The sequence below is a fragment of the Ambystoma mexicanum genome, chromosome 5q (genome assembly GCF_040938575.1).
Source record: "Ambystoma mexicanum isolate Mex_15411 chromosome 5q, UKY_AmexF1_1, whole genome shotgun sequence".
NCBI lineage: Eukaryota > Metazoa > Chordata > Amphibia > Caudata > Ambystomatidae > Ambystoma > Ambystoma mexicanum.
Window position 1 is genome coordinate 1,118,302,019 of NC_090933.1, and position 14,521 is coordinate 1,118,316,539.

General features: G+C 47.2%; 1 protein-coding gene across 5 annotated transcripts in view; it reads right to left on the reverse strand.

The window, feature by feature from the left end:
• The window catches only part of ASAP1 (ArfGAP with SH3 domain, ankyrin repeat and PH domain 1), a 2,617,237-nt gene that overhangs the window by 1,664,143 nt on the left and 938,573 nt on the right, over positions 1 to 14,521 (reverse strand). For all 5 annotated transcript variants that reach the window (XM_069621633.1, XM_069621635.1, XM_069621634.1 and 2 more), the window contains one exon: positions 3,990 to 4,077. In XM_069621633.1, coding sequence (XP_069477734.1) covers positions 3,990 to 4,077 — 88 coding nt within the window. The remainder of the gene's footprint in view (positions 1 to 3,989; positions 4,078 to 14,521) is intronic.

Here is a 14,521-nt window from a genome sequence, read left to right on the forward strand (position 1 = left end):
AGTGTGTGGGGTAGTAGAAGGACCTTTCCAGATACGTCCACTCCACTAATCTTCTGTGTCCAATCTGTGGTGCTCCTACATCAAGTAGCTACTTTAGGCATCAGAGTCCTTGCATTCCTTCGGTGGCATGTTATGTTCCGCTGTAGGCCATTCCAGCTGCTCCCTTGATAGCCACCGTTTCCCGCATTTAAATTTGTATGGTAGCCACTCGCATTCCACCAAGCACAAGTCCTCCTCTTGCCATTAATGGACTTCAGATGCCGGAATTTTCTCGCTGTCCATCCAGTCTTGTGCTTCTGATGGCGTCTCAAAGAACAGAGCCTTTCCAAGAATCTTTAATTTAGCAAGGTAAATTAACATGCATTTAAAACTGCCTGTTTTGAGTCATACTTCCGTTGAAATAAATTGTTCCCTCCTCTTCTGTACCTGAAAGGTATAGTCAGGGTAAATCACCAGCTTGGCAGAAGCTGGCTCTATGTCACCCCCATTTCTAGAGAAAACCAGGATCTGCTCCCTGTCCTTGTAATTAAGGACCTTAGCGATGATGGGCCTTGGTGGGGCTCCTGTTGGAGGGCTCTATGGTGAACCCCTGTGTTAGGTTAACCGGGACAAATTCTTGCAACAGAAGGTTCTCAATATAGTTGGTGGGGTCCGAACCCTCCAATCCCTCGGGTAGGCCCACTATTCTAATTTTATTGTGGCGCACCCTTCCCTCAGCATCCTCTGCTCTCTCCTCTAGCGGTTTAACTTGTTCCTTCAAAATAGGCACCTCTTTGGATGTTGCCATCCTCTCCGCAGAGTTTTCCTGAACTTGTTTTTACAGTTCACCAGTGCGCTCCGACAGTCCCACACCTCCTGTCTTAGTAGGCTGATGTCAATCCTGACTTCATCTATTTTGGATTCCAGGAAGGCTTGCAATGCTGCAATGGCATTTAGAATTTGCTGGTTCCTGTAATCAATGGTTTCCCCAAGGCCCTTAGACTTATTCCGCTCCTGGTCCCCTGCTTCCGTCTTTCGCAGTGCTTCCTTGCCCTTTTGCAAATGCCTCCATCGTGGTCTGCTTTGCTTTAGTTTGTAGCCTTTCGAAGCCATCTGGACCGCTGCTTCCTGTGGCTTGGCCCGCTTGATAGTATCCGCTCAACGGAGCTCCCTTCCAAAGTTATGGCTTCTTCAGTCCTCTCAGCACCTGGATTCCAAGACAGAATTTCCAGTGGCTGAGGCTGATGTCTAGGTCGCCCATTCCATAGGCCTCTGTTTAAACTGGAGAGATTAGAATACGCACCGTAGGCCGTGCTGAAGGGAGTCAGTCCCCCCTTATGCTTATAAGGGAGTCACCCAGCCACCTTCGCCATGGGCTCCTCTTTGTATTGGCTTGCAAACCTTCCCAGTATCTATGCAGTTGGCTTGGAGCATTGGGCCCCTTTTAAACAATCCAGATGCTGTTCTTTCGCCTATTAGGGGCTATGGGCAAATAAACCATGCATATGCTTGTCTACTTATACTGGGCTTGCTCACCACGTGTCAGGTGGAGTGGCAGCTTCTCCCGAAATAACCCTTTAAAACCAGAAGCGCGCCTTCCATGCAAATTAGGAGCTTCTGAGCGTTGTAGATGGTGAGATCACATGCCAAATGCAGGTCACCCAGGCCTGTGTCCCAAGCAACTTTTTGCTGTTTCGTTCACTGGGTCCCCGGAGCTGCAGTAAGAGGCTCCTCACTGCACCCCAATGTTAATCATATTGCTAGTGATGGGGCCATGTGGGGATGGCATTGCTCGTTAGCCCCTCTTGGGATTCAGTATAAGCAATTTGTGAAAGTCTCATCACGCTCCGGGAGTGCCGGCTCCTCCCCTTCGCCCCTAGCTCCTTAGCACAACTGTCTGGCTGTCTTTCAGGTCATCTGCCGTCGCTGGCACCACTGCTCACAGAGCACAATGGCCTTGCTCTGTATCGGTGCCGGCAAGGACCACACACCGTACCGGAGCTGGCCCGACTCTTTGGGGCGGTACGCCACTCCACCCCAACACAATCTGGTTGCTAGGGCTCATCTGGCTCCAGGCTGCACTCTGCTTCGGGACCCAGCAGCTTGACCACGCTCCTTGCTCACCGGCGACCACGCTCTGCAGAGTCACCCCACATTCCCCCGTCCGGTGATGTATGCCTCTGATCACTGCTTCTGCGTTGGAAAAGCACTCTGCGAACCTCAGCCAGCCTTCTCCAATTACTCCTGCATGCAATTTCTCTGGTAGCTTCGGTGGCACCACTAATGCAGGCTGTGCATTCGGGCAGTCTATGACCCGCGACGGCACTGTCCCAACAGCTATGCGGGCTCAGATGAATTCTCTGTGACGGCCGCCATTTTCTTCCTGCCCAGCACAATGAAAGGTGCTTTTGCTCAGCGTACCTCGCCAATGGGACTCGCTTCGACCAGACGAGTCGCATGCCCCAGATGCTAAAGTAGTTACAGTGACACCCTTAGGTTTCTGGAACACCTGTGTGCCTTTTGAAGCTTATCTTTAGTCGGATCTGCAGGAGCACCTCTACATGGCAGTTAGCCACGCCCCCCTCAACCAGCTAGCCAAGTTATGAAGACAACTGGCTAAAAACCGAGATGGGATCCTTAAAGGCATGCTGGAGAGCTAAAACCAGGCTTCCTAGAGAAAGCTTAAAGATTGCAAAACATGGGCCCTGTCAAAAGTACAACATGAGTAAATATAGTGTCATTTCCCTGACCTGGAAAAAAATTACGTACATTGATTCAGTGGCAGTTTGCTGAGATTTAATTAAATAATCAATAAGTTGGATTTTACATGACAAGAAATTAGCCACTATCACATAGAACTTGAGAAGGTATCATTTCTGTGGCAATTGTCAGTAGAAAGATCAGTTCTTGAATTGTTTAAACAGTTCTTTCAGAAAATGATTGCTTTGATCGAGGTGAGAGCTGCAGTAGAATGAGTTTGCCTACTAACTAGTGCATCATCATCATCATGAGCAATTTGTATGTAACTAGCCTGCTCTATGGAGACAACTTTAGAACCCTGACAGGGCTGCCTCAGTCCATTATCTTTCTGACACAGCTACTCTGAGTACACTGTAAAAGGTAATACAGCTATAACTCCTATTTCTATAGCACTTACTAGAAGTATGAGGAGTCTGGCATGGAGTAGAATTTATTGTAATACCTCCAAGGCAGAGAGCCTTTTTTATCTCTATTTTGTTTGATCAAAATTATTACATTTTTTTTTATTTCACAAGGTTTATAAAGTTTGTCTAAGTTTGTTAGTCATGGTGTCCAAGATTTCAAAACATCTGCTCAAAGTTCGCAAACTTAGATAAAACCTATGTTAGGAAAGGATACTACATAAAACCACTTGTTTTACATAGTATACACTTTTCATTATTTAAGGAAAACACTAATAAATGTAAGCCTATGTTGCCCTTTGTCACCAGACCTAACATGGGCACAACTTGGTGTAGGGAAGGACAAGCATCACATGTTTTAAAAACCATACTAGGTACTAGACACATGAGCTAAACTGGTGAGCCATGGCCATAACTTTCTTTTGGTAAAGTAGATGACAGAAAATAATTTTAAAAAGTTAGACAAGTGAGGATCACCCTCTTCCAAGTGCTCATGGACTACGTTATTGAAAAATGAATGTATTGTTTAAATGTGCATTCATTACAATGTGAATTACAGAACATGTGGCAAAAACCCAGATGTAAGACAAAGGAAATTTAGAAAAGGCAATTATTAATTTCAGTGCTAAACTGAAATTCATCCATGCGATAAATCAGTTCTTTAAAAAAAAAAAGCCTCAAGCATAAGAATTATATATATTTACATATACATTTACAGTAAACGCACACTTTTACACATTTACTTTAGGACAAAAATGAAATAACAACATTATCACCCAGTTTAGAATTCATGTATTTTGCATCAAACTTAATTGATATTAAACTAATAAATACAAAAAAATCACATACGTGATATCAGGTCAAAGCACTTTTTCTCCTCTGCATTCGGTTTCACTTGGCAAGTCAGTAAATTCAATTTTGCAGGTTGCCTGTTAGACTAGAAGTAAAACAAAATCAATGTCAGTGTGAATAAGCTCCCACACAAAGAAAACGATTGTTAATGCTAGATTTGATATCAAGTGGCGTTTCATCATCTATCATTCATGTGAACCATTTTAGCCAATTTGTAAAATTAAGTCTAAGACCAGGCGATGTAAAACGTACCCCTACGCAGAAATTGGTGGCCGCCTTTCAGTCCGGTCACATGAGAACCACTCTGTGTGCCACTTCCTGTCTATTGCATTGTCAGAGGTAACTTGTGAGTCTTTATAGGTGTCCCTTGCAAATTGGATGGCAGACCGTCCACAAATGCATTCATCTTATGTTGGGATGAGTCACCAAGGGCAAGGTTACGTTATGTAGTCTGTGTCTACAGCAACCATAATTACTGAATCCAGCTTGGTATGACCCCTTCCCGAAATTCACACTGTATCGGGTGCTTTATACTTTTTTTACAGCTAAGCAGCAAGGCTGGAATAGATAATGGTGCCTTAAGAATGGCTTCACTTGTCTCCCAAATCATGTTGAAGATATGTATTGTGGTAGTAGTATGGTGTTGTCGCTATTCCCATTGAGCAGGGATAGCTTCTCTTTATCGTCTATCTGCAAGTCATTTAACAGGAAGAATTAAGAGGTATGTGATGGGGCTTCAACCCGTGCCAAACAAGGAGGTGCTGCAGAGGTTGCAACTTTCTAAGTGATAGGAGTGGCCTTAAAGATGTGGTTAAATGACTCCTCTTGGGCGTTTGTGGTTCTGCCAGTACAATGCATCAGCTGGAACCTCTACAACTGAACCATAATGTTTGTTTATTCATTTATAATGCACTCCTCCTCCGAAGGTATCTGGGCGCGACACGATTATGCAGTTTCATTATATACAGTACATGGTAGTTACAGGTAAGCATAATATTTACAGTACACGAAGATTACAAGTAGAGCACAATATAATACAAAATGGCACAGAGATAAGTTGCAGAGCGATAAGTTGCATTCAGATGTCATTTGAGACCAGCCAGGTTTTCGTATTTTTCCTAAAACATGGGATGGTTTGGTCTTTTCGTAGGTGCAAAGGTAGTGCATTCCAGTATAGGGCAGTTTGGACCTGGAAACTGCCCCTCCCACACCCCCACTGCTCTTTTCAGGTTAAATCTGGGCACAGTTATACAAGATTGGGAACCTCTCTTGGGACGAGATGAAGATTTTCTGATAATCTTTTCTTAGAGGTACAGTGTGGCGGCATTGTTCAGGCACTTGTGGGTGATTGAAATTAGTTTGAATAGAATCCTATCATTAATGGAAAGCCATTTGGTTTCTCTTCTGGCTGCAGAGATGTGTTCTCTATTAGGATTGCTTGGTGCGGATCTCAGCGCAATGTTTTGTAAGATTTGTAGTTTGTTAGTGGTCTGTTTGCTAGCTCCTGCATATAGAGCGTTGCAGTAGTCGAGTTTCGACACAATGAAGGCACTGGGTAGGGTGGTACAGCTCTTGGTGGATAGGTAGGGTTTGCGAGCATGAATCGGCTTACATGTGTATGCTGTGGCAGAGGACATGGCATTGACTTAACTGACATGACTGTTTACCCATGTTCAGGGTAGAGCCTAGGTAGAAGCCTAAAGTTTTAGTCTCTTCAGCTCTTTGATGGGAATACCATCAATAAAAAATGCAGTGTACTGCGCGTCGAGTTTATTGAGGTGGGCTGGAGCACCTAGGTTTATGATTTCTGTCTTGTCGTCATTCAGGCATAATCCGTGGGCCGCCAACCATGCCTGAATGACTTGGTAAATTTTGTTCAAGAAGGCTAGATCTAGGTCATAGTTGCCTGAAAGGAGTAGTATCTGGGTATCATCTGCATAGTTGGTGTAGATGATCCCCACATGGTCCAATTTGGCAAACAGAGGTTTTGTGAATATATTGTACATGGTAGGGGACACAAATGAGCCCTGGAAGACACTGCATGTAATCGGGGATGGGTCAGCAGCTGCTGACTGAGAGAAGACCCTCATCATTGACCTGTTAAAGGATTGGATCCATTCTAAAGCTTCTGGGGGGATTCCAACTCCCTTAAGACTGCAAAAAGTTCATTGGTGCTGGAACTGGCTTTGTTGATCCGGTTGTTGCAAGTTTCTCTTTTAGTTTGTAGGATTTCAGCTTTGTATTTGCTTGCTAATTCAGTTAAGTTGAGTTTGTTTTCTTGGGACGGAAGACTTCTCCTTAAAACCTTGTTTTCTTTTTTCTGCGTGCATGATGTTTAACTGGGGGGGTGAACCCAGTGTTAAGATGATCTTTAGGTTTGCTTTTTCGCAATTTGAGTGGCGCAATAGTGTCTAGGGCTAGAGTCACAGTGGAGTTGTACAGTTCAACTAGCTCGGCTGGGTCAGCTAGTCCTGGAGCGAGAGGCAAGAGCTTATCGGTAGTTCTATTTAGTTTGATCCTCGTAGGGAGGGGTGGCGCCATTTGATTAATTTTGTTGTCTATTCATTTGGTCTGAGTGGTGAAGGAGATAAGATAGTGATCAGTGAAAGATAAGGGTAGGATCGATGTTCTGGAGAGACTGCATTGGAGCCAGCAGGTTACAGTCTGGTAAAATGGATGTAGGCAGATCCGTGGCCCCGGTTTCATAAGTGGGAAAAGTCTTTACTTTTTTTCTCTGTGTTCTGAAAAGTTAGAAGCCTCTCTGCTAAATTTCAACCGCCAAGCTTCTTTAGAGCTCCTTTAGGGGCAATAAGTTGATTGATTATATGCAGGCCTGTTGATGAAGGATGATCACGCAGCGACAATACTTTAGTGGACTAGCACCTGAAATGTTGATGGTGATTGCTTCGTATAAGAGTTCTCGTCTGTCGAATATGATTTCACATTGGACAGTGCTTCTATGTTGTTCAGTATTAGCAAAGGACGGGCAAGTGGACGATGCAGCAAACTGTGCAAAAATACTTCCCTGCAGGTAGGCGCTCCTTCATCAACAAAGTCTTTGTGGACGGCTTGGCAGAACCATATTCATGAACATAACATCTGTTGATGGCCGTTCCGGAGATGGCCCCATCGACGAAGAAGACATCGAGCGCAGCGCCCTCTGGTGTGGATTTTTTTTTTCCCGAGGAGCAGCAAAACTGATGATACGAATATCTAAGATGAGGAATACGTGGGAGGAACATCCAATCGCAAGAACGTTAAAGTTGGTAAGTAACTTGTTCTTCGAATGGATTGTATCCTCCCACGTATTCCTCATCTTAGACTCCCAAAGCGGTAAACATTTGGAGGAGGGAGTACTAATTAATTTTACTCGTGGACCGTATGTAGAGAAGCTTTAGCAAAAAGACCCCCTTGGGATGAGGTGGAATCTAAACAATAGTGTTTCTCATAAGAGTGCATAGACGACCAGGTGGCCGCTGCACAAATATCTTGCACCGGGACACCCCTCTGAAGAGCCATGCCCCGAGTAGAATGAGCTCTTAGCCCATCTGGAGGTTCTTTACCTGCCATTCTGTAACACTCTCGAATTGCTAGAATTATCCATATGGATAAGTGTCATGATCACTGGTTCTGCCCCTAGAGTTACCTCTGAATGTTCTTGGACCGTGGCTTACCGTGCTTGGGTGGTGGGTAGGAAAAACCATGCCAAGGCTATGCAGAATTAGTTACTTTCTCATAACCCAACATGGCCGCCTAGTGGTCTTCTGGGAAGTGGCAGTGTAGGTCTAGAGGTTAACACTCATGGCATATATAAGCCCCTCCTCTTTCTTGCTCCGCGCTTCACATCGTCTGCATTCGCAGTGTACGCTTACCGCAGTCCTGGCTTCAGTCAAAAGTTACCTCAGCAACATTTCCCGGTCCCTCTTAGTTTTAGTATCTCTTCATGGTATTAAGCCTCTGTAGTTTCCTCAGTTCCTGCTACAGTTATTCCTGAAACAAATTTCACTCGTTCATTTCCCGACAGCTGTTCTGGTGCCCCATTTCAATACCCGTCAGCCGTCTACACACCGCAAGTATTGACAGCGTTTGTTTTAGCGCGCACACCTGGGTTTTGTGTTTTCTCTTGAGAGAGTGTTGCGCAATTCATTTGATGCTAAGTTTACTCATGAGGGGCACATTTCGTCAGCTGTATAGGTTTCATTGTGTGTGACGTCTAGAAGTGTTTGATTCTTAACAGTCTTTGTGTATGTAAACTAGAGTATCCCAGAGTTATTGCCACAGGGACTGCATTCTATTTTGCACTTTCCTCACAGAACGCTCTGACATTCTTTGTGAAAGGAACTCCATGGTTCGTGTGCATTAGGCAAGGTTTTCTTTCTGGAAAGTTTTAAAGCCCATTCATAGAAAGCGTTTACTCCGCTGATGCTTCCCCCTCAGTTCCATCTCTTAGGACAGGATCCTTCCTGTAGATACATGAGCATTTCCCAATTCCTTGATAGAAGAGTTAGGATCATTATCCTCATTTTCTTTCCTCTGTAAGCACTAGCCTGTAAGGGAAACTCACAGTTGGGAGTTCAACACCTGCTAGGTTCCATTTCCTTTCTTACACTACCAGCATTTTCCTGCACAGTGTCACACATTTAGGAGGGAATATTATCTCACAACAATCTCCACTCTTCAGAACAAGCACCTCTGCGCAGAAGCAGGATGGAGAGCCCACCATCAAATAACTAAAGGTAAAGGCACAGAAGGTGTCTAGGAATAAGAATCCTATCAGTTACCTGTTCTTGGAGAAGCTTTATTAAGGAATCCATTGTGTGTTCCCTAGATGAATGGTGGCAACACTCGGAGAGAGAAAGAGAAAGAGAGAGTAAGAGAGAGCACGAGAGAACGAGAGAGAGAACGAGAAAGAGTCAGAAAGAGAAACAGAAAGAGAAACAGAAAGAGAAAGAGAGAGAGAGAGAGAGAGAAAGAGAGAGAGAGAGAGAGAGAGAGAGAGAGAGAGAAATAGAGAGAGACACAGTTCTTGAGGTAAGCGTTACAATAAGATCTGTTTCGTTATCGCCAGGCCCAATTTGTGGCTGGTGTATCCAATGAAAAGTTGGTCACTTTGCCTACATTTTGCCAGTCTAGAAGAACAAGTTACTCTCTTACCTGGTAATGTTCTTTCGATGGGATGGTCCGACGACGTATTCCATATCTATGACAGTAATCACCACAGCTGTGCTGCTTCGGAAAATCTTTCGGCATCTGCGTCCTGCATCGATGTCGACACGCCACCGTCGAGGACCTCATCCGACGGCCAACGTCACTGGATGTTATAAGTAGGACGCACAACGCCCGTAGCCTCAGTTGTCGTTTTTTTTCCCAGAACGTGTGGCACCAGTCTTCTGCCAGTCTGACCATGACCACACAAAGCATTGCGGAAATGTAAGCTGCAATCGCATAAGAAATTCTGTAGCGGGGAAGGCAGGGAGGGAGCGATATGGAGGACTTGAGAAAGAGTAACCATCCTGAACTTGTCCTTCCTGAGGAGTTTGTTCAGACAGCGCAAGTCCATGATGGGTCTCAATCCCCAGTCTTTCTTTGAAATCAAAAAATAAGGGGAATACCATCCCTTGTTCCTCTCCGCTACAGGCACTAGTTCTATGGTGCCTTTCTCCAGCAGGGATTGAATTTCCTGCACAAGGAGTGGATCCGGACTCTTCAAAGAGGTTCCCTGGTGGATTGTCGTGAGGCCTCTGCCGGAAACGAAGACAGTAGCCGCGGGCTATGATCTCCAGAACCCACACATCTGAAGTAATGGCACGCAATTCGACAAGATGCTGTGCCAGCCTTCCCCCAACTGGCGAACCATGGGACATGGCCTCATGACTGAGCTGAAGCGGCTGCGGCGTTGCCTGAGGGCAAAGAGGCAACAGCCCAAGCGGCTTTGGCACCTCGAGTACCTTGTTATCCACCTCTGGCACTCCTACAGTGACCCCTTTGACTAGCAGCTCCTTTCGCTTTACCAAAGGATGAGTAATAACAAAAGGAACCTCCCCTCCATTGCTATCCCCTAGGACGAAAAGGCAGAGGTTGGCGAACTGCAGCGCCCAACGACTTTTCTGCAGCTTTTGAGGTTTGCAACCTCTCAAGGCTCTCGTCAGCCTTGCTGCCAAAAAGATGGACACCATCAAAGGGCATGTTGAGGAGCCGGGCTTGCACATCAGGAGCAAACCCCAACTTCCGCAACCATGCAAACTTGCGTATTACGGTGCTCGCCGCCATGGACCGGCTGACACAATCTGCCATGTCCAAACCCGACTGAACGGCCTCACACATGGCATCCTTGCCAGCCTGGACCAATGCAAGAAAACCATCCCGTTCGTCCCCTTCGGGAATATGTTCAGCCGCTAAGGAAACAGTTCCACAGAGTGTGTGTGAAACGTGACAAGGCACATGCAGAGTTGCCAGCCTGAAGAGCCATACCCCCTGAAGAAAACACTTTCTTCGCCCAACCATCAAAACGTTTGTCGTCCCTATCAGGAGGGATGGTATGATACGACGCCTGCTTTGCTGGGGCCGTAGCCGACTGCACCACCAAACTCTCCGGAGTGGGGTGCTTGGTCAAGTAGCAAGGGTCGCTACTGGCTGGGCTGTATTTTCGCGGCAAAAACTTGCCCACTGCCGGGAGACTCTCCGGAGCAGTCCAAGCCGCTGCCACCCTCCTCTGTAGAGCCATATGGAATGGCAGTACCGGGTCAGTTGGTGGACCTTGGTCGAGGATATCCGTGAGGTCATCCTGAAGAAAATCCCCTGGGGGAGCAGACCACCCCAAGTACTCTGCGACCCTTGAAATAAGGCGCCGGTACGAGGAGTCGGCATGGGTACCAGGCTCAGGCCTACAAAACTCCACCTCCGGAGAGGTCTCCAGACCACTGGCGCCGTGCAGTGACTGACGCAGGTCCTCAATCTGACTATGTCCCGAGATAATCTCATCTGGCAATGTATCAGGAACCATGCCATCATCAGAGTTCTCATCCACCTCCGAAATGTAATCAAGATGGTGGAAAGGGGGCACAGAATGGGGAACAAAGCCATGCTTGGCCTTGGCCAGAGCCTTTCTAGGGGGTTCCACCGTACCCCGGAGTACCCCCGTCGAAACAGCCTCGAAAGGCGTCGAGTGAATCGGCGTCAACGCCGAACGCGGTGCCGACAGCATCGACACAGGCCTCGATGGTGGAGCCCCGAGCGTGTCCTTCGACAACTGGGCGCCAATGGCGTCGACGACTTCCTCGGAGGCGGAGCCTCGAGAGAGTCCCTCGACCTCGGCGCCACAGGCGTCGACGTCTTCTTCGAAGACATCACAGGTGCACACGGTCTTGAGCGCGTCGAGGACCGGGACCTGGAACGGGCATGACTAGAACGATTCCCCTTGTCCGAGCGGGACCTTTCCCGCGAATCGTGCGGACCACCCAAGCCTGAAGGCTTACGAGCGGTGTCTCTAGTACGGTCACGCCCGACCCCACTCGGAGGCGCGGACGGACCGGTGCCCTGCGATTCAAGAATCCCCAGCATTTTCTTACCGAAGGAAGCCCATTCCTCCGGAGTCGCATGCTTGGTGGGATAAATGACCAATGTCGGCGCTTCCAGGAGTGCCTCGAAGAGGCAGAGGAATGGCAGGACCCACTCCGGGACCGAGACCCCCCCTAGACTTACGACGACGATGCACAGAGTCGACCCTCGAATCGTCCGTCGAAAGCCCAGTGGACCTCGACTTCCGGGGCTTGGACACTTTACCGACCGACAGTTTCTTCTTGCGCTCCCGCAAGGCTTTGGACGTAAGCGACTGGCAGTCGACACAATCATCCGTGTCATGGGCCTCCCCAAGGCACCAGAGGCAGGCTTTGTCGAGTCCGTCATCGACATCTTGGTCCCGCAGTCCCCGCATTTCTTGAAGCCCGGACTCGGGGTGGAAGAAGAGGAGGACATCTCGAAAAACCTCTTACAACCAAACAGGTTCGAAGAACCGAAAGAACAGAAACTCCAAAGAGTCGAGGAGCGCCGAGATCTCTGAAGCGAACACGTTCACGGAAAAACAGAACTGAGGCTACGGGCGTTGTGCGTCCTACTTATAACATCCAGTGACGTCGGCCGAGGTCCTCGAGGGCGGTGTATCGACGTCATCGACGCAGAAAGTTTCCGAAGCAACGCAGCTGTGGTGATTACTGTCATAGATATGGAATACGTCGGAGGACCCAACCCCCTCGAAATGTAGAAACTGAGAGCCCTTTACTGGGTCCATTCTGTGGAGCCTTTCTTCCTCCTTACTTGCATGAGGGGGAGGATAGAAAGATGGCAAAGTGATCTTCTGAGACAATTGAAAGTAAGAGGCTATTTTTGGTAGAATTGAAGGTTTGACTTTAAGTATAACTGTCTTTATGAAAGACGTTGTGAGGAGGCTTACAAAAGAGCCTGTAACTCACTCACCCTGCGCGCTGATGTAATAACCACTAGTAGGATTGTCTTCAAAGTGAGAAGCCTTAGCGGACAAGAATGCAAAGCTCGAAAGAAATGCATGGAAGAAATTAAGTACTACATTTTGATCCCAAACAGGGACTTGAAAAGGGACTGGAGGGTACATGTTAGTGAGACCCTTTAAGAATTGAACAATCAGTGGAATTTTAAAGTAAGATACCTCTTCCGAGGAGCACTTAAAAATCGAAAGCGCAACCTGGAAGCCTCGATTGGCCAAATGTAATAGGAAATAAAGTACCATAGATGTACCACATAGAAAAGGATCCACATTCTTATCTTTGCATCAGTTACTGAACTTGTTCCAATGACACCAGCCCAAATATTTTGTTGCTGGAATTCTGGCCGAAAGCAAAATCTACATTATGTAGTCCGGGAGGTCCCAATCCTTATATCTCAGCCTCTCAGAAACCATGCCTGAAGGCCGAGTGTCTTGACCTCTGGATGGACAACTCGACCTTCCTCTTGAGAGAGAAGATCCTCTCTTAGTGGAAGATGTATTGGAGGGCAGATGGACATGTCCAGAAGGTCCGGGTTACACGTCCTCCTGGCCCAATCCGGGGCAATTAGGATCATGGTTTTTCCGAACTTTCTCAACCTCCTGATTACGCAGCGAATCGCGGGGACTGGAGGAAACGCGTATAGGAGTGGAAATTCCCAGTCCACTACGAACGTATCCCTAGAGTTCCTCTTGGAGGAAATTCCCTTGAGCAGTACAGTTCGAACTTCCTGTTGACACTGGTCGCGAACAAGACCACTTGTGGGGTTCCCCAAAGGGTGAAGATCTCTTGAAGGACTTCCTGAGCTAGTTCCCACTCATGGTATACTTTGCTCTGCCTGCTCAGAGCGTCCGCCGCCATGTTCTGCTCTCCAGCTAGGTGAACTGTCGACAGAGATTCCTTCTTGTATTGACCAGAACCAGAGCTGCATTGCCTCTCTGCACAGTGGTAGTGACACCTTACGCCTCGTCTTATATAGTATATGGCCACTGTGTTGTCTGTCATTATAAGGACATTCTTTACTCGTACAGAGGGAAAAAAGGCCTTCAGCGCTAGTCTGATTGCCCTCAGCTCCAAAAGGTTAATGTGTAGTTTGGCCTCTGATGGGGACCAATGACCACTGATTGTAAGATTGTTGGTATGAGCTCCCCACCCTGTGAGAGAGGTATCCCATCACTACTGTTATCTCCGGCCATGGTTGCCAAAAATATTCTCCCTTGAGAATATGGTCCTTGCAAGCCCACTATAGCAGATCTTGAACTACTCTGGCCAGAACTTGCAAAAGATGTGACATATTCCCCGAAGATTGGGACCATTGAGTCCTGAGGTCCCATTGAAGGGATCTCATTCTCAATCTGGCCTCTGGCACCAGAAAAATCCAGGATGCCATGAGGCCAACTCAGAAAATCAAAGGCCGGCAGATGCTGGGAATTCTGGAACTTTGTTACCATCTGCAGAATGTGATGAGCTCTCACCTCAAGAGGCGAGGCTTTGCCAGAGGAACTATCCAGGACTGCTCTGATGAATTGGAGTCTTTGGAAGGGTATATTTGACTTCTTGTAATTGAGGGAGAAGCCCAGTCTGTGTAAGTAGTGACAGGTCATGCTCAGATGTTCCTGGGCCTGTTCGGGTGAACGTGTCCCGATTAACCAATTGTCCAGGTAGGGGTAGACGTGAATCCCCCCCCTCTCCTGAGACTTACTGCCACTACCGCCATCAGCTTGGTGAAAACCCTCTGGCAGATGTCAACCCAAATGGTAGAACTGGAAACTGATGATGAGCACTGCCAATCGCAAACCTCAGGTACTTTCTGTGCTTCGGATGGATCGGCACATGAAAGTAAGCATCCTGAAGGTCCAATGATACCAACCAGTCTTGGAGCTGGAGAGCCTGAAGGATCTTAGAAAGGGCTATGATCATGAACTTGGCCTTCCTGAGGAACTTGTTCAAGTTTCTTAAGTCCAAGATGGGTCTCAAGCCTCTGTCCTTCTTTGGGATGAGGAAGTATGGGGA